The sequence below is a fragment of the Cryptomeria japonica genome, chromosome 5 (assembly GCF_030272615.1).
Source record: "Cryptomeria japonica chromosome 5, Sugi_1.0, whole genome shotgun sequence".
Lineage (NCBI taxonomy): Eukaryota > Viridiplantae > Streptophyta > Pinopsida > Cupressales > Cupressaceae > Cryptomeria > Cryptomeria japonica.
In genome coordinates, this window is record NC_081409.1 from 197,262,923 (window position 1) to 197,286,968 (window position 24,046).

The window sequence follows — 24,046 nt, forward strand, 5'->3', positions numbered from 1 at the left end:
TTGTTGCTGATTGTCCACTTGAGACTGAAGATTTTGATATCATGAGGCAAGCCAACTTTGGTCCTCAATGGATTGATCGAATTAGGACAGGCTCTCACCCGGGAGCTTCATCATCAGAACCTCTTGCCCTCTAGCATGTCATTGCCTACATTTGATATTTTAGAATTTTGTACTTAGTTTACAAGTTGACTTTGTTCAAAGTCACAAACTATATTGTAATTGACATTTTGACATCTATCACCATCTAGATATTATTTATGGTGTAGTATATTTTGTGCAACGTAATCGGTGATATGAATATAAACAACAAAAATCTATTTCCTGCAATTCATGTGTTCAAGTGTCAATTTTATTTGCCTACAACATCTCTATGCTATGGAAATGCCTTAATATATATATAAAAAGTAGTTTTTGATTGTTTTTCTGCAATTTTTTACGTTTTTTTGTAAATCCAATTTTTTCCCGATTTTTTGAAAAAATCTTATACTTCTGATTTGCCGATTAATTCCCCAAACGATTATTGCTTCCTTGGTTGAGACAACTCCAAGGTTCATAAATGTCGGGTCACGATGTGTGGATAAGCTCGTTGGTTTGATGTGATTATGCTGGAATCACAAGTGGACTTATGTTAAATTGTTGAATGCTTGAATCGCTGGAACTTAGATTCTAACTACTCGCTTGGAGAATAAAGAAAGAGTAAAAGGCACAGGGTTTAGGGAGTCTATTCTAATCCTTAGAATGTAAGAGAAGAGTGAATGATTCGATGGAATCCTACTAAGAAAGGTTTCACCATCAAATTGAACAATTTGACACAAGCTCAGTGCAATCTTCTAAGGGATAATTCATAGATGTTCAAATCATTACCATCAAACATTGATTACCTTTCAAGTTAATGCATAGACAATGGATATGTAACAATTTGAAGTTAAGCTCATATCATTCTAGTTGACCACGCAAAGCACTCTTACAATCAGCAAGAGGCTAGTGGTATGGTCAAATGGATCTCATCATTAACCATTCACAACTCCTTCCATCCATCTAATTATCATTAGCTAACATGAAGATCCAACAAGAAACCATGCAATTTGTAAAGAAACAACACATTGCACCATAACTTCAATGAAAAGGAAGTTTATTTACAACTTTGACAACAATTTCTGCCTTCTCCTCTTACTCGACTCTGGCTACTATCTGCTATTGAACTATTCTTCAACTACTAACTATTTCTCTATTCTATTCCTTCTATTCTATTAACCTTTACAAATGAAGAGCTTGAGCTTTATATAGAGAGCTCATTATGATGAATGGCCAAGATTGAATCTCCATCAATGGCCAATATTTTACAATGAAAACCCTAATTAGGGTTTGTTACAACAAACTTTATTCTAGCCAATGAAATAATTACAACATTTTGACACTTGTCATCTCTAGAATATTCAACCAATAGATAGTGGGGGTAGGTGCATTAAAGTTTGTGCTCCCATGGGTGAGCTTGGTTTATTGAATCCGGACATGCTGAGGTTGAACTCCTCTGATTGGTGAGTGGTGAGTAGGATGCCACCTCAACTTGCACTTGTAGACTGGATTCATCATCATGAATGAATATTGAATAACATTTCTTGATACTCAACATTATCCAGCTTCAGCAACAATGATGACGATCTTCTAACTTTGATTAACTCTTTTGAAACTATCCTTTTGAATGTCTCAATCATGGAGGTGCAAGGTGTAGATGTTGACTTCTTATTTTTGGATCTTGAGACTGTCTTGGAATGAATCCTTGATGTCATAACTGCTTCGTCACTCTTTTGAAACTCTTTCTTTGTGATTCTCTTCATGTTATTAGTGTTGTACATCATGTCCTTGTATAAGTGAATGCTTCTTGTGTAGTCACATTCCTTGATGTCCTTGTATTTGCCAATGACGTTTTCCTCTTCAAGACATCTTCCTTGTATCTTGACCTTGATGTTGAAATTTTTTTGTTGAGATACTTGTTCCCATCCTCCTCCAACCTGGTCCCTTTGATTTCTTTCTTCACCTCCTGCAAAACAAACAAAAGGGTATCAAACACACATGATATATACCTTGCATATAACCTCCTAATTTTATATAATCTCTGATTTTAATGTAATTTGCAGGTTTGATAAGAGGAGGTCGCTCCTAAGGATAGGCAATGGAAGTTGAAGCAATGGGGACCAAGTTCGCTCCTTATGAGGAGCAAAGGAAGTTCAACATCATTCCATCACCTCTTCATCAATTGATCTCTTGTACTTCATTCATTCCTTAAGTTTTTTAGTCTCTATGTGCAAAAACCATCAAATTACCCTCAAAGGTTCAATGAGTGCCTTAAAAGTGAATTCACTCTCATAAAGGAGCAAAGGTAGGTGATTTCGCTCCTCTCAGGGAGCAAATGAAGTTGTTTTCGCTCCAAAATGGGAGCAATGGAAATTTTTCAACACTTAGAAAATTTTGGCATATGCATCTCTTTCAATAAGCAAAAGGGGAATTCGCTCCTCCAAAGTGGCAAAGGAAGTAACCATTTAGTCAAAAATTTCATTCAATATCTCCAATCCTTCAACTCAAATTCTAGGTTCCAATCATCCATAGGTGAAAATAGGTCAAAATAACCTCAAGAGGAACCTTGGGATCAACTTCGCTTCTATTCTTGAGCAAAGGAAGAGCATTTCCCTCTCAATGAGGAGCAAAGGAACAAGAATTCACTCCTAACAAGGAGCAATGGAAATTTTTTAGTACTTAACCAAATTTTTGTTCTTCATTCATCAACTCATCTCTTGAATTTAAGTCCTGATATGCAAGAGTTGTCAAATTTCCTTCACCAAATGTCTTGAAGATGATTTCGCTCTGAGATTGGAGCAATAGAAGTGAAATTCGCTCCCAATGAGGAGCAATGGAAGTGAATTTCGCTCCAATCAAGGAGCAAAGGAAGTCATTGCAAGTTGGACACTTAGCTCAATTTCATCTCCCTACTTTCATTCATCAACTCAAAACTTAAGTTTTTTAGCCATTCATGCATGAAAATGTGTCAAATTGAATCCAAAGAAGGCCTTAGGAGGAATTTCACTCTCAATCAAGAGCAAAGGAAGCAAATTTCGCTCCTGAGAAGGATCACAGGAAGTAAATTTCACTCCAATCAGGGGGCAAAGGAAATTCTCTCACACTTGTTCAAATTTTGCCTTTCATCAACTCAAGTGCATCAAATCAACCTAAAGGAAAGCTCTATAAGCAATTTTGCTCATAGGCTCAAGCAAAGGAACACAAATTCGCTCCCAATCTCAAGCAAAGGAAGGCATTTTCACTCCTAATGAGGAGCAAAGGAAGTAGACTTCAAACTCACCTCTTAGCTAGGTTTCCTTTTTATCAATTCCTTGCCTTTGCATTGACTTAGACCTTGTGATTTTGCCTTCCTAGTGTGTAAATGTGTCAAATTAGCCTTAAGGAAAGCCTTAGAGAGAATTTCGCTCTTAGATGAGCAAAGGAAGTAAATTTCGCTCCCACCGAGGAGCAATGGAAATGGCCTCCAATTTGAAGCTTAACACTTTCTCACTGGCTTTCCTTCGTTATCAACTCAAGTGCCTTGCATTATGCTCTTGGAGGGCTCTAGAAGCAAATTCGCTCTCAATTGAGAGCAAAGGAAGCAAATTTCGCTCCCAAAAGGGAGCAATGGAAGAGACTTCAAAATGCATCCCTTAGCTTAGTGTTACTAGCTCACGCCTTAGGTTTAGCTTTCATACATCAAAAGACCTCAATGCTTGCTTTTGATAGGATTTCGCTCTCAACCTAAGGCAATGGAAGGGAAATTCGCTCTAAAAGGAGAGCAATGGAAGTGTTTTTCGCTCCTAGAGAGGAGCAATGGAAGTGACTCTAACTCGCCATCTTTCCTCCATTCCTTAGCCAAAATCATGATGAACTTCACCTCTTCTATGATCAAAATGGTGTCAAAGGCATCAAAACTCATTCATTTTCTTCAAATGTGCTCAGGAAAGCAATTTCGCTCTAAGATGAGGGCAAAGGAAGTGGTTTTCGCTCCTAATGAGGAGCAATGGAAATGACCTCCACACTTAACCTCATTCAAGTTTCTTGATCAAGGATTGAATCCTTTGCTTAAACTAAGGTGGAGGCAGCTTTAGGTGATTTGGAAGGCTTGGAGAGGGATTTTGCTCCTAAAGGGGAGCAATGGAAGCAAAATTCGCTCCTAGACTGGAGCAAAGGAAATTTTAGCATACTTAGTCAAATTTTGCTCTCGGGTCTCACCTCTCATTGAAGTGTAATTGGGTCACTTGAAGGATCAAGAAAACATCTGCAGAGTCGACTAGGCTTGGCCTAAGGGGCTCCTCTATCAAACTCTTGACTTGACTCCTCATCTCACATTACTTCATTTCACACCTCACAAAAGGGCTATTCACCTGACTCCTGGCTTCTTGACCAACTATACCTCTCTAATGCAAAGGTTAATAGCAAAAGACTCAAACTACTACCAACGGCTAAGCTAAGACAACTACCCTAGAAAGCGAAAAAGTGGGGGTCCTCATTTGCAATGGGGCAATGTGTGAATACATCACAACAAGAAGGAGCGTAACTTTGAACAGATTATTGAAATCAATTTGTTTATCTGCCAGCTTGGAGAAGATCCCTTCGCAATTGCATCAACAACGATTTTAGAATCCCCTTCTATGTGTACCTTCAAAATGTTCTGCAATATAGAAGTTATGCAGCCATGGTTCTTAGATATTACATTTCCATTGACCAATATGTTTATGAGCCTAGGACAAAATTTTTCAAGATAATCTAGATAAGGTAATATTTTGTGATATTAATTTACTTGAAACTTGTGCTTAGGAGTAAGAGCAAAACGGAAAAAAGCTGAACCAAAACAAAAACATCCACTTGGAATCCACTAATTCAAAAAGATAAAACTAAGCATTGGTTACAAAATATTTAATATATATATTTAACAAATGTGTACCAAGTATAATATTTTCTTGTAATAAAAAATATGTTCATTGTTCAACAATGTTTCCTTGAGTTTTTGGGACATGGGGATATGGTTTTGGAGATGTCTATTAAAATTACTCAAAAAAAAAAAGTAGTTGAGACTTTAAAAAGTAAATAAAATGTGTTAAATTGGCAACTACGTTGTCCCCCTTTTAGCTTTATGGGGTTTAGCTGTTTTTTTCCTTTAAAAGTTTCCTTTTTAAAATCTTTATACTCCAAATGAAGCAGGCTGTGCAGTCCTAAAATTTTTGTTGAATTTGGGGATGGAAGGGGGATGACTATTAAAATTATTTAAACAAACTAAAAATAGTTGAAATTTTAAAAAGTAATTAAAATGTGTTGAATTTGCAATTACTTATCCTTAAAGGTTACCTTTTCAAATTTTTATGCACCAAATGGAGCAGGCTGTCCAGTCGTAAAAGGGGGACATCTAGAATGTTGGGGACGCCATCCAAACATTCAGAGAAACAACCTTGTGGATTAGTGTAGCCTTGGGATACACCCCTGGTGTTTTTGGGGTCTTCTTTGGAACAGGGATGACCCAGGTCCAGCAGTACAGGGATGGAACCTTTCCCTGCTGTCTTTGGCACCCAAGATTCCATCCTTGGGATGCCCCTATAAAGTGGGGGAATATTCCTATTTGGGCGAATATTTGGGAACATCTTTATGTCCTTCATATTGCCTATGGATGTCTAGACATCCCTTGACTGTCCTCTGAATGACAAGTTGCCCCTAACATTTTTGTAAACTTTAGAATTTTTTTCCAGACTTCTTTTCCTCACAGCTGTTCATCGGCACTTATTCATTTCAATTTTCCCTACTTTTAACAATGCAGATTTGAATTTTCTCAAGCATAAGTGCATTGCCAAGATTTGAATTTGTATTTGAAAAATTTGGCCACAACTATTGAGAAGACATTAATTGCAATTGTTAATTCTAATTATTGCTTCAGTTGCCTCAATGATAGCATTTTTAAAAGGGTTTCAGGTTCAGTTAATAGTTACAAAATTATGTGGAATGAGCCATGAAAGTCGCTAAATAAAAATTGTTTTGGGCTGTGCTGGATGGAAAATATAGTAATTATTTTCCTTTATGGATGCTGTTATTCAGAGAATGCACATTAGAACCCAATGATTCAGCAGGTTTGTGAACAAAGTCAAATGCTTATATATACCTGAACAACATAAACTAGTTACTCTACATCTATTCCAGTTAACAAGAGATAGAAATAATAAGACATTAAAAAAATTTATAATGCGATTATTATCATGTGTAGATGAAGATAATGACTGTTAGTGAATCAATTATTATTATTTGATTATGATGAATTGGTGAGGGTGGGGATTAGATATTAGATTGCTTGGTGGAAAGCCAGTAACCAAATGTCAACATAGAATCATGGACCATTCTCTTGAATGGCCTACTAAAATTTAAGCCCATCTCTCAAACAACTCTTTATTTTGCGGTGGATAGCTAAGCAAAAGTTTTGTATAATGGCTTGCCAGTGGGTTAGAAAGTGTCAATATTGGTTCACCAAACCCCTGTCATCACTTATATTAGTTAACAAAGGGTTGTTAAATTTAGCTGTGAAGCCACCCAGGATCAATGTGACTGAAGGAAAGCAAGACAAGAATCCAAGAGCTGAACAAAACTCAACACTCTCCTAGCACTGAACTAGACTCATAATTTGAGCTAGTGTTTGTTGATGTTATAGCAGCAGGAGATATCTTTCTCCTGACTGCTGTCACAACTTTTATTAACATTTTGTTTATTTCCTTATAATTGCTGTGTTAATTCTGCGATTTCTTTATTTGCTAATCTAATTGTTTTTCCTATGTATATATTGGTTAGTATTAATTTCCTTAAAAAATATATTAGTTAGTTCATCTCATTATCGGGGAATGTTGATGATTGTCTATTGGGTTAGTTTATCTTTATCGCACCCCTTGATCTGACAAGTTACCCCGATTGAGGTCATGTCCTTTCACCGCCTTGGTCGGGTATTTAGTTCCCTAGATTGGGAGCATTAATGCATTGTTGTTGAAGGTTATGCTGCATCTATCTGTATAATACCCGTCGAAGATCATTCAGCATACATCCGTAGAATACCCATCGAAGATCATACTGCCTATACCCGTGTAATACCCGTCAAAGATTCTAGTGTATATATATACGTGTATTGACTGTGAAATATTGTTGTGCACACTTGCATTATTTGTGAGGAGTTAACATACTCAGATACATCGGTTATCATAATCGTTATCTTCAGTGACAGGAGATATATTCAGATATAATTTTGAATTAGAGCTATAATACTAGAAATATTGTTTTGCACAATATATATATATATATATATATATATCTCTGATATATATATATATATATATATATATATCAGAGATATTGCTTTGTATCTTTGTAATATTAATTCTGATCCGTAAATTTAACATGGTATCAGAGCAGGTCTAACCAAGATCATGATCAGATTTGTTCACAACAGAGAATTCATCTACTCTTCTCATCCAAGGGAGTCTATCCAAGTCTCGAAAATGGTGAATGGACTCAAGGTTGAAGATAGACTTGATGGTGCCTCTAACTTCACCTCTTGGAAGTTTAGAGTCCTAATTGCATTAGAAGAAAATGATATTCTCGAATTCGTGGAGAAAGAAGTTCCCGAGCCTTTTGATGAGATTGAGAAAACACAATGGAGGAAGAATGGCACTAAGGCCAAGAAGATATTAATTGATTCCGTAAAGGATCACCTTGTACCTATTATATTCAAATTGAAGACGGCCAAAGCCATGTTCAAGACTCTACAAGGCATGTATGAGATAAACAACACCAGTAGAGCTCTTGCATTGAGGCAACAACTTCATCACATTAAAATGGCTAAAGGAGAATCTGTCATCTCCTTCTTTATTAAGATCACCGAGTTGAAGGATCAGCTAGGAGCCATAGGAGATGAAGTTTAAAACAGAGACCTGGTTATGTTGGCTTTAAATGGTCTTCCACAATCTTGGGAGCCCTTCATCCAAAGTATCAGTGGAAGATCTAAATTGCTAAAGTTTGATCGCCTTAGAGCAAATTGCATTCAAGAAGAATCTAGGTTGGCAACAAGAGGTATTGGTCGTAGCTCTCACAATGAAGACAATTATGTTCTTGCTGCTTAAACTTCAATGAGGAAAAGAAGAGAAGGGAGAAAAGGAAATTTCAAGAGAAATAGAGACAGGAAATCAGATGCTCCCGAATCAAAGAAGAAGAAGGATCTCTCCCATATTCAGTGCTTCAGATGTGACAAGTATGGTCACTATGCTAAAGATTGTCCAACTAGACCAAAGCATCATGTCTCTACTGCGGATGTGGGTTATGTCTCTCCTCTGAAGGAATCAAGAGTTAACTCAAGTGGATTTCTATTCATTTTAGCTCTCTCTAGCAATGTCCCAACCGACAATAACTCTTGGTTGATTGATAGTGGTGCTTCACGTCACAATATAGGATATCGAGAGCATCTTTCTGACTTAGTAGAAAGAGAAACCAACTTGAAAGTGATAATCGGAGATGATGCTTGCTATTTAGTGAAAGGTGCTGGAACCACCTCTCTACATCTAGATTCTGACATCCCTCTTCATTTGAGTGATGTCTTGTTCGTACCAGATATCAAGAGGAACCTTTTTTTTAATTTCAGCTTTGGAGGACAAAGGATATCAAGTTGCATTCTCAGAAGGGAAAGTTCTTGCTTGGCCGAAGAACTCTAGCATTAAAATAGCTAAGGTGATTGGTGTTCGCCAAGAGAGTCTATATAGACTTTATACTAGCCCAATTCAAGCATTGATGCATGATTCCACCAGTTTGAGTGAGCTATGGCATAGGAGACTTGCTCACCTTCACTTCAGAGTTCTTCCATCCATGGAGAAGATGGTTATCGGCCTTCCGAAACTCAGCCAGGAAAGAAATGGTACTTGTAGAGGATGTGCAATGGGTAAGAATACTAAGGGTCCTTTTCATAATAGTGAAAGTAGATCAAAATGTATTCTAGATCTTGTTCATTCTGATTTATGTGGTCCAATGTCTGTGGCATCCTTAAGTGGTTTTTGGTATTATGTAACTTTCATTGATGACTACTCTAGAAAGACTTGGATCTATTTTTTGAAGTCTAAGGAATCTAAAGAAGTGCCTGAGAAATTCAAAGAATTTAAGGCTCAAGTAGAAAACTTATCCAAAAAAAGGATCAAGGTTCTAAGATTTGATAATGGAGGAGAATACACCTCTGGAAGCTTTCATAATTTTTGTATTGAGGCAGGGATTAAGAGGGAGTTTTGTGGTCCTTACAATCCCCAACAAAACAGAGTTGCAGAAAGGAAAAATAGATCAATAGTTGAGGCAGCCAAAGCTATGATCCATGATCAAGACTTACAAACCTTCCTTTGGGCAGAAGCATCCAAAACTGCAGTGTATGTTCAGAATCGGAGCCCTCATCGAAAATTAGAGAGTATGACTCCTGAAGAAGCATTTACAGGTGTGAAACTTGAGGTTATTTATTTGAGAATCTTTGGGTGTCCTGTTTATATTCATGTGCCTAAAGATAAGAGATCTAAGTTAGAACCATCTGGCAAGAAAGGAATATTTGTGGGTTACAGTGAATCTTCAAAAGCCTACAAGATTCACATTCCAGGACAAAAATAGATAGAGATCAGCAGGGATGTCTCTTTTGAAGAAGATGTTGCATTCAAAAGATCTAAAGGTTCATACATGGAGATAGATAATGAAGACCAGGAGACTCCTCAGGACATGGACGTTGATCATACTCTCGAGATTCAGAGGGAGTCTACTGAACTTGAAGAGGCTAGTGATCCAGTTGAGCCTTTGGAACCTACTGATGGTGCAAGAGATATTGCTATAGGTTGGAAGAGACCTCTATGGGCTAGACAAATTATGCAAGATGCAGAAAAGTATGTAGCTCCTAGAGGCACATTTAGAGAAAGCAAGAGACCACAGAAGTTTCCTGGCTATGTGGTATTAATGAGTCACATCGTCGAATCTGAACCTTCCAGTGTTGAGGAGGCATCAACTCAACAAGTGTGGAAAGATGCTATGACAGAGGAATATCAGTCCATTCTCAAGAATTGTGTTTGGGATGTTGTACCTAGACCAGAAGGGAAATCAGTTCTATCTTCCAAGTGGCTTTTCAAGATCAAGCATGTAGCTGATGGAAGCATTGAAAAGTACAAAGCAAGATTTGTGGCTAGAGGATTCTCTCAGAAAAAGGGAATAGATTATGAGGAGACCTTTGCTCCTGTTGTTTGCTATACATCCATCAACACTATTATTGCTATTGCATCAGCTAAAGGATGGAAGCTACACCAAATGGACGTAAAGACAACATTCCTTAATGGTGTAATTGAAGAAGTGTACATTGAACAGCCAGATGGGTTTGTGATTCATGGAAAGGAATCTCATGTATGCAGGTTGAAAAAGGCATTGTATGGCCTTAAACAGGCACCTCATGCTTGGTATGAGAGGATTGATCGATACTTGATGAGCTTGCGATTCTCCAAGAATGATGCAAATTCAAATCTCTACTTCAAGGTAATTAATGGTGAGACTCTAATATTGGTTCTTTATGTTGATGACTCATTTCTTATTGGAGAAGAACATCTCATTGTCAAATGCAAGGAGTTAGCTTCTGAGTTTGAGATGAATGATTTAGGTCTTATGCATTACTTTCTAGGATGGGAGGTGTGGCAGAGACCCAATGAGATTATTCTAAGTCAAGGGAAATACACCATAGATATCTTGAAGAGATTTGGAATGATGGATTGCAAATCTATGTCTACACTAATGGAAACAAATTTGAAGAAATTGAGTGAGTCTGCGGCTAGTTCAGATCTGGTAGATCCCACCATGTACGTGCAGTTGATTGGATCCTTGATGTATCTAGTCAATACTAGACCAGACATTTGCTATGCAGTGAGTGCCCTTAGTCAGTTCATGTGTGAACCAAGGCAAATTCACCTAGTTGCAACAAAGCATATCTTGAGATACTTGCGTGGCACAGTTGGATATGGTTTGAGATATTCTTCCAGTATAGATCTAAAGCTACAAGGCTACTCTAATTCTGATTGGGCTGCGAGTGTAGCTGACAGAAAGAGCACCTCTGGATGTTGCTTTAGCTTAGGATCCATGATGATTTCTTGGTGCAGCAGGAAGAAATCTTCAATGGCACTAAGCACAACAGAGGCAGAATATATTGCAGCATGTCTAGAAGCTTGAGAAGCAATGTGGCTTTGAAAGCCTCTTGCAGGATTGTTTGGACAATCATTGGAGCCAACTGTTATTCATTGTGGCAATCAAAGCTGTGTGAAGCTATCTGTCAATCCAGTGTTCCATGATAGAACAAAACATGTTGAGATCAAATACCATTACATCAAAGATATGGTATTGAGGAAAGCTATTCAGTTGAGATATATTTGCACTAATGAATAGACGACTGATATTCTCACCAAGCCTCTCTCCAGAGTGAATTTTGTGCATTTTCGAGACAAGCTTGGAGTTGTGGAGGATGAAGCCCTTGTTGAGAGGGAGATTTATCATCAGTAATCTTTTGTGATTTGCTATAATGCATCTTTCTCTGTGACAGAGAAATTTGAGGTGAAAGCCCTTGTCCATCTCCGAGACGGAGATGTGGTTCTATCCACCCTCTAGGAGTAGGCATGGTGGATGTCATGTTGAGTGACTCCATGACAACATCACGTTTAGAGACTCCGTGATGAATCCTTTGTACTTGTGTTTTTCCAGACATGGGAGTAGCCATGGTGGATGTCATGTTGAGTGACTCCATGACGACATCACGTTGAGTGACTCTGTGATGGGCACCTGTGCACATATTCCCTTCCACTCATGGGAGTAGCCATGGTGGACATCACGTTGAGTGACTCCATAATGAACTCTTCTCCACAAATGGGAGTAGCCATTGTGGATGTTATGTTAAGAGACTCCATGACATGTATATATAGAAAGATACCACCCTAGCTAAGAGGGAGTGTTGATGTTATAGTAGCAGGAGATATCTTTCTCCTGACTGTTGTCGCAACTTTTATTAACATTTTGTTTTTTTTCCTATAATCGCTGTGTTAATTCTGCGATTTCTTTATTTGCTAATCTAATTGTTTTTCCTACGTATATATTGGTTAGTATTAATTTCCTTAACAAATTTATTGGTTAGTATTAATTTCCTTAACAAATATATTGGTTAGTTCATCTCATTATCGGGGAATGTTGATGATTGTCTATTGGGTTAGTTTATCTTTATCGCACCCCTTGATCTGACAAGTTACCCCGATTGAGGTCATGTCCTTTCACCACCTTGGTTGGGTATTTAGTTCCCTAGATTAGGAGCATTAATGCATCGTTGTTGAAGGTTATGCTGCATCTATCCGTATAGAATACCCGTAGAAGATCATACTACATAGTAGTTTTAAAAATCGTGGACTTGCCACGGACTCGTGAGTCCTTGGGAGCTACGAGTTGACTCGCCAAGGATTCGCGAGGCGAGTCCATCTGAAAGACTCGCGAGTCTTTTGCATGGACTCGCAAGTCTTTCAGATGGACTCGCCGAGACCCAGAAAAAAGTCATGCAAGCTTTAAAATTGAGTTTTTTAAAAAAAAATTTGCCTTCATTTGGCATAACTGAGGGAGTGAAAAAAAAAACCAAAAAAAACCCGACGTCTTTATAAAATAATAAAAGTATTTTTGACCTCGTGGGGCACTGCCCCTCGACCTTGCCCTGTATTGCGATAGGGAGCGCGCAAGGGGCGATGCCCCTTGACTCCAACTTGGGGGTGCTGCTCCCAAACCCCCGTCGAAAAATATAGGGGGAAATTGCGCCGATGGAAGTAGGGAAAATTTAACCTCCGAGTCTGATTAGGCTTCATATAACAACATAATTAGCATTGAAGAAATCTTGGTATTATACATTTTAGAGTTGAAAGTTTGAAACTATGAGTATGTGACATGTGTAATGTTTCAATTATGGCTCTTATGTTCTCTAAATGCATTAATTTCTTTATGTTTTTTTGTAAAACTATGGTTTTTTTTTTGCCGAGTCTTTCACAAGTCTTTCACGAGTCTGAGTCCGAGTCCAAATTTTTGGTTTGTTGAGTCGGAGGTTTTCAACTATATCCGTAGAATACCCATCAAAGATCATACTGCCTATACCCGTGCAATACCCATCGAAGATTTTGGTATATATATATACGTGTATTGACTGTGAAGATATTGCTGTGCACACTAGCATTATCTGTGAGGAGTTAACATACTCAGATACATCGATTATGATAATTGATATCTTCAGTGACAGGAGATATATTCAAATATAATTTTGAATTAGAACTATAATACCAAAAATATTGTTTTGCACAATATATATATAGTTATATTCAGATATTTCAGTTATAATTCTGAATTAGAACATCAATATTAGAGATATTGCTCTGTATCTCTGTAATTTTAATTCTGATACATAAATTTAACAGTGTTCTCATCTCAGTACTAAGCATGGGGAGAGGTGAGGGTTTTTTTATATAGAAATATATGGGCATATAAAACCAAGAGGAATAATAACTCCCTATAGCCCAAAATAGGAGGGAGTTTTACCTACTTTGTAAATGCCAAGTACATGGTTATGCCAACTCAGGTAAAGACAAGAAATGGTTATGAGGAGGTGGCAAATAAATCCAAAAGAGGGTGTGCCATTCAACCACCCAAATGTGGGTGTGAATGACACATGTGAATGTAGGATTATGCCACGTGTCCTCATTCTAACCATTCTAATATAACCTAAGCAAGCTTAATATTGTGTAGGAAAAATAAATATCCCCCAACATAAGAGAAAATAAAAACCTACATTAACAAGGGTTGGTTTCTGAATACAAGTTGATCTTATCTTTACTAGGCCTGTATACTCAATGTCCTCTAAACTTTGAACAGGGATACTGTTGACCACTGCGTTCTCAATCTGAAAATTGTTGCGTCAATATTTATGGCAAGTTTCCAATTTAGGAAATGACTTGAAAAAGTTTTGGAAGTTTCTGAGGCATTGAGTTTCTACACAACGTAATATCCTCAATCAGGGAATACTAAGAAAGCTATACAATTTTTTTTGTATTTTTGTATTTTCGTAATCTTTCTGGAGTTTTCTGAATTGATAGAAAACAGGAAAATAGATGCTGAAAATAAACACTCAATAACTATGAGCAGCCTACAAATAAATCCTAGTTTAAAAATGATTATTTCAGAACTAAATATATTAACAGAATTTATGTACAGATAAAAGGCAAGTTTTTTCTTTTTTTCCTTCAAACACCCCTTAAATGTTATGACCAGCAATGATAATTTTCAGATTGAGCAATAATTCTCAGCAAGTAACTAGACATCAGCAGCAATTAGTTTCCAGTGAAAACAATGCTAGCAAACCCTACAATTTTCAAATCTGACCTATAGAATATTCTCGAAATAAATGAATAATGCCAGACTAAAGAGCTTTAAGCTACTGTAGCAGAATCATAGCAGTAAATGTCCAACAACAATACACAATATAGCTGACCGTATGGGTTATGAGGCTGGAAATATCTGTTTTAGAAGTTGGCGAAGCAAGGTAGGACTGTCTAGAACTGATTAATGCAGCATTAACCTGTATCAAACCCTCCAAACTCCAGCAATCAGACCTGATGGAGTGCAGCGATCTGTCAAGGGGCTTCAAAACTTGGTGATCAGCAACTGAATTCTGACTTTGGCAGCCCCTAAAAATGAGATTAGACCCTGCAAATGACAATAACAGCCTTGCAATAGTTCTGAAAATCACAACAAATAAAATATGCAAACTGTTGAATGTGGTCCAATAAAAATTGCAATATTTGGATCAAATTCAGATTTTCTTGTGGATATTAAATGCTCCAGCTGAATCCTTGAATACAAATGCAATCCTTGAAGTGGAATCACCCCAAATCGATATGAGGGTTTTTGTCCTCTGGAAATTGCAGCCAAGGGATTTTGTCCTTGTTTGCATTAATTTGGAAATTTGAATTTTTGCAGATGACAATTATGGATGATTCATAAAGGGGTGCTAGCTTTTCGTTTTAGTCATTTACAAATTTGGGCCCTCAATTAATGTTTTCTATCCAAAATAAATAAAATAAAAAGAATGTTTTATTAACAATATTCATTGGCCATAAAAGTCCCTTTTAGATGGCCTCAAAAGGTAATACTAATTTGCCCAAATAAAGCAATAATTGGGCTCCAAAAAGAATAAAAGTCCTCAACCTCAAGAAGGGAACATGACAACCTAGAATGTTGCTTTGTGTCAAAACAGAACCCCTTGGAATTATCTAATAAAACCAGTGAAACGGGACTCGCCCGGACTCGGTGAGTCCGAGTACGAGTCATGCTCGGCGAGTCCTAGGGACTCGGACTCGGACTCGGACTCGTCCGAGTCTGGGGAGTAAACTCGCCAGACTCGCCGGGTTGGCGAGTTTGGCTCAAAATCGCCAGACTCGGCGAGTCCTGAGCCCCAGACTCAGCTACTGGCTGGGTTAATAAAATGACAAAAAAAAAACATTTTAAAAAGTAATAAGTTTTTTTGGAAGGGTCAGGAGCGAAATTTGACAATTTGGTCTCTCCGTCAGGATTATTTTATGGAATATAACATTTAAGTATAAGAAAGAACAAAGACTTATACTTTAAGTTATATTCCATATATACTGTCAGGATGTTTGAGAGTGGTTTTGGGCCTCCAGGAGTTATATTGCAAAATCTAGTTTTTGGAGGATTCTTCAGTTTTCCAGACTTAGTCAAATTTCAGGATCAGGACATTCCAAACTTAGCCAAATTTCAGGGCATTTGAAGATCAGGTTGACATTCCGGACTTTATCACTCACCAACTTGACCTAGCTCGGACCTTCAAGAATGATACTCACTCACCAAGCAAGACCCAATTAGCAACAAGAGCAAAACCAGGCCCTAAGGAAGACTCTCAAAGAAACCCTAATTCAGACTTGTAATAAGTTTTTTTGGCCTCGTGGGGCGCTGCCACTCGACCTCGCCCTGTATCGCGACAGGGAGCGCGTAAGGGGCGCTACCCCTTGACCCCACCTTGGGGGCGCTGCCCCCAAATCCCCGTCGAAAAATATGGGGGGAAACTGCGTCGATAGAAGTAGAGAAAATTTAACCTCCGAGTCTGACACTGATTGGATTGACCAGGTAGATATAGAGGTTGAGACTGTAGCCATGGCAGACGAGGAGCGGAGAGCACGAGCACAGACAGGAGATTCAGAGGCAGATAGTGACGCGGATGTTCCTGATGTTGGTGAGCATGGCATGGTGTCACGGGGAGCGGTTATGGCAGTCGAATCATCCAGGACCTACCTTAGACGCCTTCGCAGGGGGCCGGGGCCGGAGGGTGCAGGTTCCTCTGAGCCATAGACTTGTAGTTGTATTTACCTTTGGTATTTGTATGAAACATTTGATGATGATAATATGATGACATGGATTTTTTATTCCATGAGTTTTGTAATATTGTATACATTTGACAATATTTATATATCTATGTTTGTTATTTTCTTCAGCTACAATTTACGTTTATGCTTATGTGATTGATGTATACTTGTGTATGTAATCAAATGAGCCGAGTTTGATGATGTTATTGTGTCTTTAAGGTGTATTCAATAAAGGGTGTCTGAAACAAGTTTTAAATATTTAAAAATCTCTAAATTTCTTGAGTTTTTCACTATCCCGAGTCCAGCCGAGTCTGGAGCCGAGTCTGACGCCGAGTCCCGAGTCCGAGTCCGAGTGGGCCTTGCCGAGTCCAAGCCGAGTCCGAGTCCCGTTTCTTTGAATAAAACAAGTAAAAGGATCTTGAATTGCCAACTCAAACAGTGAGAATCACATATCATACAGTACGAACATGTTACAGAAGCTGCCAAAAAACCTGTATACAAATGGTATTAAAAAAAAGCTAACTCCATACTATCATATAAACTGAAATCAATCTTGGAACTATTCTACTAAATACATATCCATGAATATCTCTACAATAACTAGTACCATTGTGAAATACTTAATAAAATGAAATTGATCTTGGAATTATTCTAGTAAAAACATATCCATGGACAAGAAATTGCCTTTCCATGCTGCCAAAGATCTTTAATATCTTTTTGATGGTGTACTTGACAAAACTGCAGACCCTGAACAATAGCCAGTGATACACAAAAACACCAAAGTGCTAAACTGTCATGACTGTACAGAGGATATGAAAAATAATCGACTTTAATATATGTAAGTAAGCACAAGCATGCCTATAGAACATTGGTCAAACTCCCAATCATATGACGGAGCTGTCCTTCTGAATGCAGAGGGAAATCACCCTATTGGTTATATTTCCACATATGCCACTAAACTTGCCACTATGCATTGGGCGAATTGCACACATAATTAATTTGAAGAATCATTTCTTTTAGTGTTAAATTAATAGGCAATCCAATGTTCTTTTTTCTGTACTTGTTTTAGTAGTTCATTGACCTCCAGTGAATGTTGGTACTTAAAATTAAAATGAAAGAAATAATGTAAAACATGGATAATCATTTCTTGCTTTCATGTTTATTTTACATTTTTCTAGCATATTGATGCTTTTCCTTTTGCAGTCTTATTCTCATTTGCAGACTTTAAGAGGACATGAGCACAGAATACTGGCGTTAACTATCAATGTAGAACAGTCTTTATGCTTCAGTGGTGATTATGGAGGATGCATTTTTGTTTGGGCTATTGGTACTGTCCCTAGACAAGAACCTGTTATAACATGGTATGATCATAAAGACTGGCGTTACAGTGGAGTTCATTCCTTAGCCATTTCTAAAGATGGATATCTTTACAGTGGGAGTGGGGACAGAACAATAAAAGCATGGTCATTGCAGGTGACTTTTAAACCAAATATAAGAGATTTTTGATCTGCATGACTGTGTTGATGGTCAAATTGCATGCTTAATAATTCCATTTGAAAATAATAGTGCAGTATGTTTCATTTTAGAAGTGTTAAATGTAAATTACCTATGCCTCTGTAATAAGAGATTGATTTTGCATTTGAAAATGTAACAACCTTCCCTTTGTTTCTACTATTTTTTTTTTCTTCTAATTCACAATAATCTACTTAATCAATCGAGCATCTTTCAACTAATCCATAAGTGTCAACTTCATAACTTCTCTATTCACTGTGGTGGCTATAACTCAATGTCACCATTTATATGCTTACACCCAAAAGTGGTAAGTTTAAGGTTAGGGTCATCCCTAGATCCAAACCTAAACCTCGAGGGTTCATTCATGATGACCTTGCCTACATATCCCCTTTGGGAAATTAGAGCGTTTGTAGTCCACACACCAATGATAGAAAGAGTTTACCATCTTTTCTTTTATGAGATCTCTGGTCTCTCTTTCTAATCCAACTGTTAATTAATCTTATGCCTTTGTATAAGTTTAGTTACACTAGAATGATAATATTACATTCTAGTCAAGTGTTAGTTCCATAACATAGCAATCTTTAGTGTACAAACACACAAAATCAAGGGTCATCATTTAATAATCCTAGGTTCAGACATAGTGACTGTCTTGAGCATACATCACATATGCACAAGGTGATTGGCTCATACACATCACAAGTACAATAGTGACTAGCTCATACGCACATCACAAGTACAATAGTGATTAGTTCATATGCACATCACATATAATGCATTGACTAGCTTTGACATACATCACATATATCCAGTGTGAACAATCCACATAATACATCACATTTGCACATAAAAGACAATTGGTAAAATGGAAATGGATGCAACCCATTGCATGCATCATCCCACTACTTGTTTCGCAATCGCATAAGATCATAAGTAGATCTCACTTGGAAAAGGAATGCTAGTACATCCCATAGTACGCTGTGGGTCCCATATTTTTTCCTATCCATCATCATCTGTGGCAACAATCAAGCAACCCATACTACTTGATATCATCACTATCGACGACATTAGTAACAATGTGCACAAAACCTGAGACCATTTACACAAGTACACAATCAATGACTTAACATATAAATAGTGAGTGATTGACACATCCACAATGAGGACTAACACCTACCCTTTTAGTACACCTAGGTAGAAAAGAAATGTTGGTGCATTGCACTCTACACCATAGGTCCCATCCTTTTCCCAATGTTCTACACCTACTATGATGATGGCAAGCATCCCATACTGCTTGGAACAACATTAGATGATAGTGAGAGGAAAGGGAGATGAATCAACACCCAATTTTTTATATGGGGGACAAATTGATTCAATGTATCCCATACATAATACATCAGGGGTCCACCCTCCATCCCAAGGGTCATATAAGCACCAGTGAGATTTCTACAAGTAGTGAACCTATCTAGCTTGGTGGATTCCAACTTCAGTTGCCCATAGGTCACTGGTGACAAGTTTGTGTTGTTGGGTAATTAAGCATTAAGGTAAATTGTGTTAGCATCGGCAGTTAACCCGTCGGTTGTCGGCAGTTGGCACCGGGTAACTGACCAGACTCCTTTATATTGTATATGTTTCCAGTCTTTGGACATGCTATTGTAGTCGAACATATTGCTATCATTGTATGTACTGGCTTATTATGAATCAATAGAACACTTGTGAGTTCCATATATTCTATGTACTTCTGTCATTTATGCAATGTCTTAACCTGACACCCTACGGGGAAAATATCTGGCGCCGTTGCCTAAGTAAAAACCTGGGAGCAACGGGGAAAAGGACATACTACATGGCACACGGATAATGGGACAACCATTACTAGAAGGAACGAGTGACCCTGACAGAGTACCTGAAGAATTGTTTGAGGGGGAAAAGACACTCACGTAGGATTTCTCCTGCATCCTACAGGTGGCAATCGAAACACACGTACAGAGGGAAGCCACCGCCAAAGATGTCCCAGAAGATGTTGTGTGGAGTTCGCTCGGAGTAAGCCCCGCTGTGAATTGGTTGATGAGCGAATTGCCTAACCTTTTGGCACAAGGACTTTTGGCTCTCCAGAACCGAAGGGAAGACATCTACTGAGAGAACCGATGGCAGCAAATTCTACGGGAATTTAGGGAGAGCCAAGAAGATGAGCGCAATACATGAACTCTGACGGTCAGAGAGAATAAATAAGAACACCCCCATTGTAATGAGTATGCCAGTGACATACATTATGTACGAGGGATGAAGTAATAAAAGTGTTCTGTTTTTTTAATTTGATGTCTTGTTTTAACCCATGAAGAAAGAGTAGAATTAATGCCCAATTTGTTGAATAAAGACAAATACAAAAAAGAATACGTAGGAGACGTGGAAGCTGCCCAACGAGCACTAATTCTTGAGCAACAAGCCGAACGAAGGAGAAGATTCAAAAAGGTCGTTGAGGAAGGAAGTGGTGAAAGTGGCAGCCATGGTCTGGCAAGGACCAAGAATCTGTGCTAATCGAAACCACGAGGAAACGGTTGGAGGATTTGTCCCTCACATTGGAAGAGATTGGCGACGAAAGTACGGTGGACCTGTACACACTGTTCAGAGGATATGAGACCAAGAGGGAGACGAGAACCAAGACCGAAAACAGGGAGATTGAGGGTAACGTTGCAGCCGAAGGTGTCCGGGAGACACAAGGGCACGGTATGAGAAGTAACTTGTTTGGTTCGGGGTCATCAAAACCTCTTAGTCAAAGTAACCCGACAGGCACTAATGTGCCACTTTCTGTAGCACCAACGTCCGGAGGGGTAGGCTCGGGAGGCGAAGGCTCAGTAGGCACAGGTTTGGTAGGCGCAAGCGCATGAGGCGTAGGAGTAGCAAAACCCAAAGGATGGATGGCAAGTAAACAGAAATTGCCAAAGTGCACAGGGGATGGCAAGGAAGACCCCGCATGACACTGCCGTACATTTGAAATTATTTGGTTTGCCAATGGATTGACGGACCAGGATGACTGGGTACGACAGTTCCCAGCCACGTTACACGGAGTTGCCATAGATTGGTACTCCGATGTTGACAAGCAAAAAGTGGCCACATGGGCCAATCTACAAAAGGAATTCAAGGAGTTGTTTCAGTTGCTCCATGATGACAATGAAATCGTAGCTGAGATATACAGTGCCAAACAAGGTACCAAGGAGACAGTATGGGCATACAGCCTGAGGCTAAAAGAATTGCTAGGTAAAATGGAAAGCCAATCGGTAGATGGATTGAAGAAACGATGGTTCGTTGAAGGGTTGAAATCCTCCCTACGGAAGAAGATGAAAATTGTACCCCCGACGTCATATGACGATGCCTATAATAGGGCGATGGACTTGGAGAGCGAGCACAAAACGTCAAAGAAGAAGAAAAGTAATAAATCCTCATCCGACGATGATGAAGACTCTGTCAGGGAAAGCAACAACGGTGGCGAATCAAGTAAAAAGGTGCACGCGCTCCAAAAGGATATGGAGCGAATGCTGAAGGAATTCAAAGCCATGAAGGGGAGTACAAGTAAGACTGAAGAAAACGACGTGTGGTGTATGGAGTGTAGGAGTGACGGACACACCAAGGGGTCCTACCCCAAGAAGGCTTTCTGCGACATTTGTCAGATTGCCGGACATTTGACAAAGGAATGTCCCTACAATATGAAAACCAGGAGCCAACAAGTTCTCTTCACGCAAGAGAAGCCGGCCGCCAGAACTTCGCAAACCGCCAACAATAATGCATCATCTGGCAGATACCGGAACAACCGGCGAGGGGGGAAGACCAATAATAACAATAATAATAGGAGCCGGATCCAATATGATGTGAAGGGACGACCAATGATCCAGTGTCGAGCCTGCAATCAATGGGGCCACTTTGCCAGGGAATGCACCTTAGAAGAAACTCCACAAAAACTATGTAAATGGTGTGGGCCTAGAGACCATGATGATGGAACTTGCCCAAAGTCTGGAGTGAACCTGCTCAACATTGATAGGACGGAGGAATGGGTATTGGCAATCACATGGTCACAGGCAAAGAAGGCCACATACCCGGACCCTCGCACGGAGAAGCAACGGGCATTGGAGGCGAAGGCTGAAGTGGTGAAGGAAATGTTGGCACAAGAGAACACTCAAGAAGCGGCAAGTACTTCCCGCTATGAGGTTGTGGAAAATATCCTGAATCAAATGCTGCATATTGAAGTACCTGTGAAGACGAAGGACCTCCTCGAAATGATGCCGCAATTACATACGACACTCCTATGTACGGTGCAAGTAACTCCACAGAGTCGGGTGACCCGGAATACGGATGTTCCTGGCGGAACACCAACAGACCCATTGGTCCCAACACTATACAGTGGTCGACACCCAGCGGTGGTAGAAATGTTAATACTTGGCACCATTTTGACTCACACCATTGTCGACGGCGGGTCGGGAGTGAATGTGCTTTTGGAAGAAACGTGGAAGAAGCTTGGCAAGCCGACACTGTGGCCGTCAACCTTCAACTTACTGGGAGCGGATCAACATGGTATCAAACCTCGTGGAACGCTCATGGCGCAACAAGTGACCACTGTGACATAACCATTTGTCCTCGACTTCGTGGTGATTCTGTTCGCGAAGAAAGGATATGACGCCATTCTTGGCAAAGGGTGGTTGGTGGCGGCCAGAGCGATTCACAACTGGAAGCGTGACACGCTGTCCATGGAGAAAGCCGGGCGAAAATTTATTATTGACCTGAAAACAAAACTCGTGAGTGAAGAACTCGCGTCAGAATTAGAATCGGACGGCGAGGGCAGGGTTGACAAAGGAAAGTACGGAAGGGAACCGGATGAGGAAGGCGTCCTGGGAATCCAAGGATGTTCGGAAGATGAGGCCGATTCCCTTAATGGGCTCTTCCACTAGCAAATGGAAGACTACGAGCTGCTGTATGGGTGCACCATGTTGCAGGTTGACGAGGAGCCGGACGAAAATGAATTTCCGCCAGCGTACGGAGAATACACGGAAGGGGATGCTCCTGTCAACGAGGCACCAACACATAGGTTTGACATGACGAAATCAATCCGGTACGAAGAGTCCATAAAACCTACAAACCTCGGCACTGAAGCGGAGTCAAGGAACATCCTGGTTGGCGACGACTGGAATCCAATCCTAAAAGCTACCGCGTTTAAAATATTCATGGAATACAAGGATGTATTCGCTTGGAGGTACAAGGACCTCAAAGGGGTGCCGCCAGAACTGTGCGTACACCAAATTCCACTTGTACCTGGGGCCGTACCTGTACGGAAGAGGCCGTACAGAATGAATAAAAACTATGCTGCAAGAGTGAATGATGAAATCGAGCGTATGCTCGAAGCCGGGATTATTTTTAAAGTGCAGACTAGCGAGTGGGTGTCGCCCATAGTGATATCCCTTAAAAAGGAGGCAAACCAGATCTGAATCTGCGTGGATTTCAGATGCCTTAACACGGTCACCATAAAGCACCCGTTTCCAATACCATTTACGGATAGCATCTTGGAGGAAGTGGCCGGTCATGAAATTTATTCATTTATGGATGGATTTTATGGGTATAACTAGATATCCATTGCCGAAGAGGACAAATTAAAAACGACCTTAGTAGTGGAAGATGGCATGTACGCGCATAACCGAATGCCGTTCGGGTTATGCAACACGCCAGCGACATTCCAACGGATAATCCTTCACATATTTGACAAGATGTCAGTAGGGAACTTCAAGGCGTTCCTTGACGACTGGTCCATCTACAGTAACCAAGATGCACATCTGGCCGCACTTGGCGAATGCATGGAGAGATGCAGGTGAGCCCGCCTAGCACTCAATCCCAAAAAATGCAGATTCATGGTGCCTCAAGAGAAGCTGTTAGGACACATATTGTGTAAGGCTGGACTCAAGACTGACTTGGAGAAGGTTCGGGTGATAGTGGAAATGGAGTCACTGGCGGATGTCACGGGAGTCAAATCCTTCCTAGGACACATAGGGTATTAC

At 39.5% G+C, this 24,046-nt stretch overlaps 1 protein-coding gene across 2 annotated transcripts in view; it reads left to right on the plus strand.

Moving 5' to 3' along the window:
- LOC131027971 (uncharacterized) overlaps nt 1-24,046 on the plus strand; it is a 149,038-nt gene that overhangs the window by 45,413 nt on the left and 79,579 nt on the right. For both annotated transcript variants that reach the window (XM_057958065.2, XM_057958064.2), the window contains exon 3: nt 17,706-17,975. In XM_057958065.2, the coding sequence (XP_057814048.2) occupies nt 17,706-17,975 (270 nt within the window). The remainder of the gene's footprint in view (nt 1-17,705; nt 17,976-24,046) is intronic.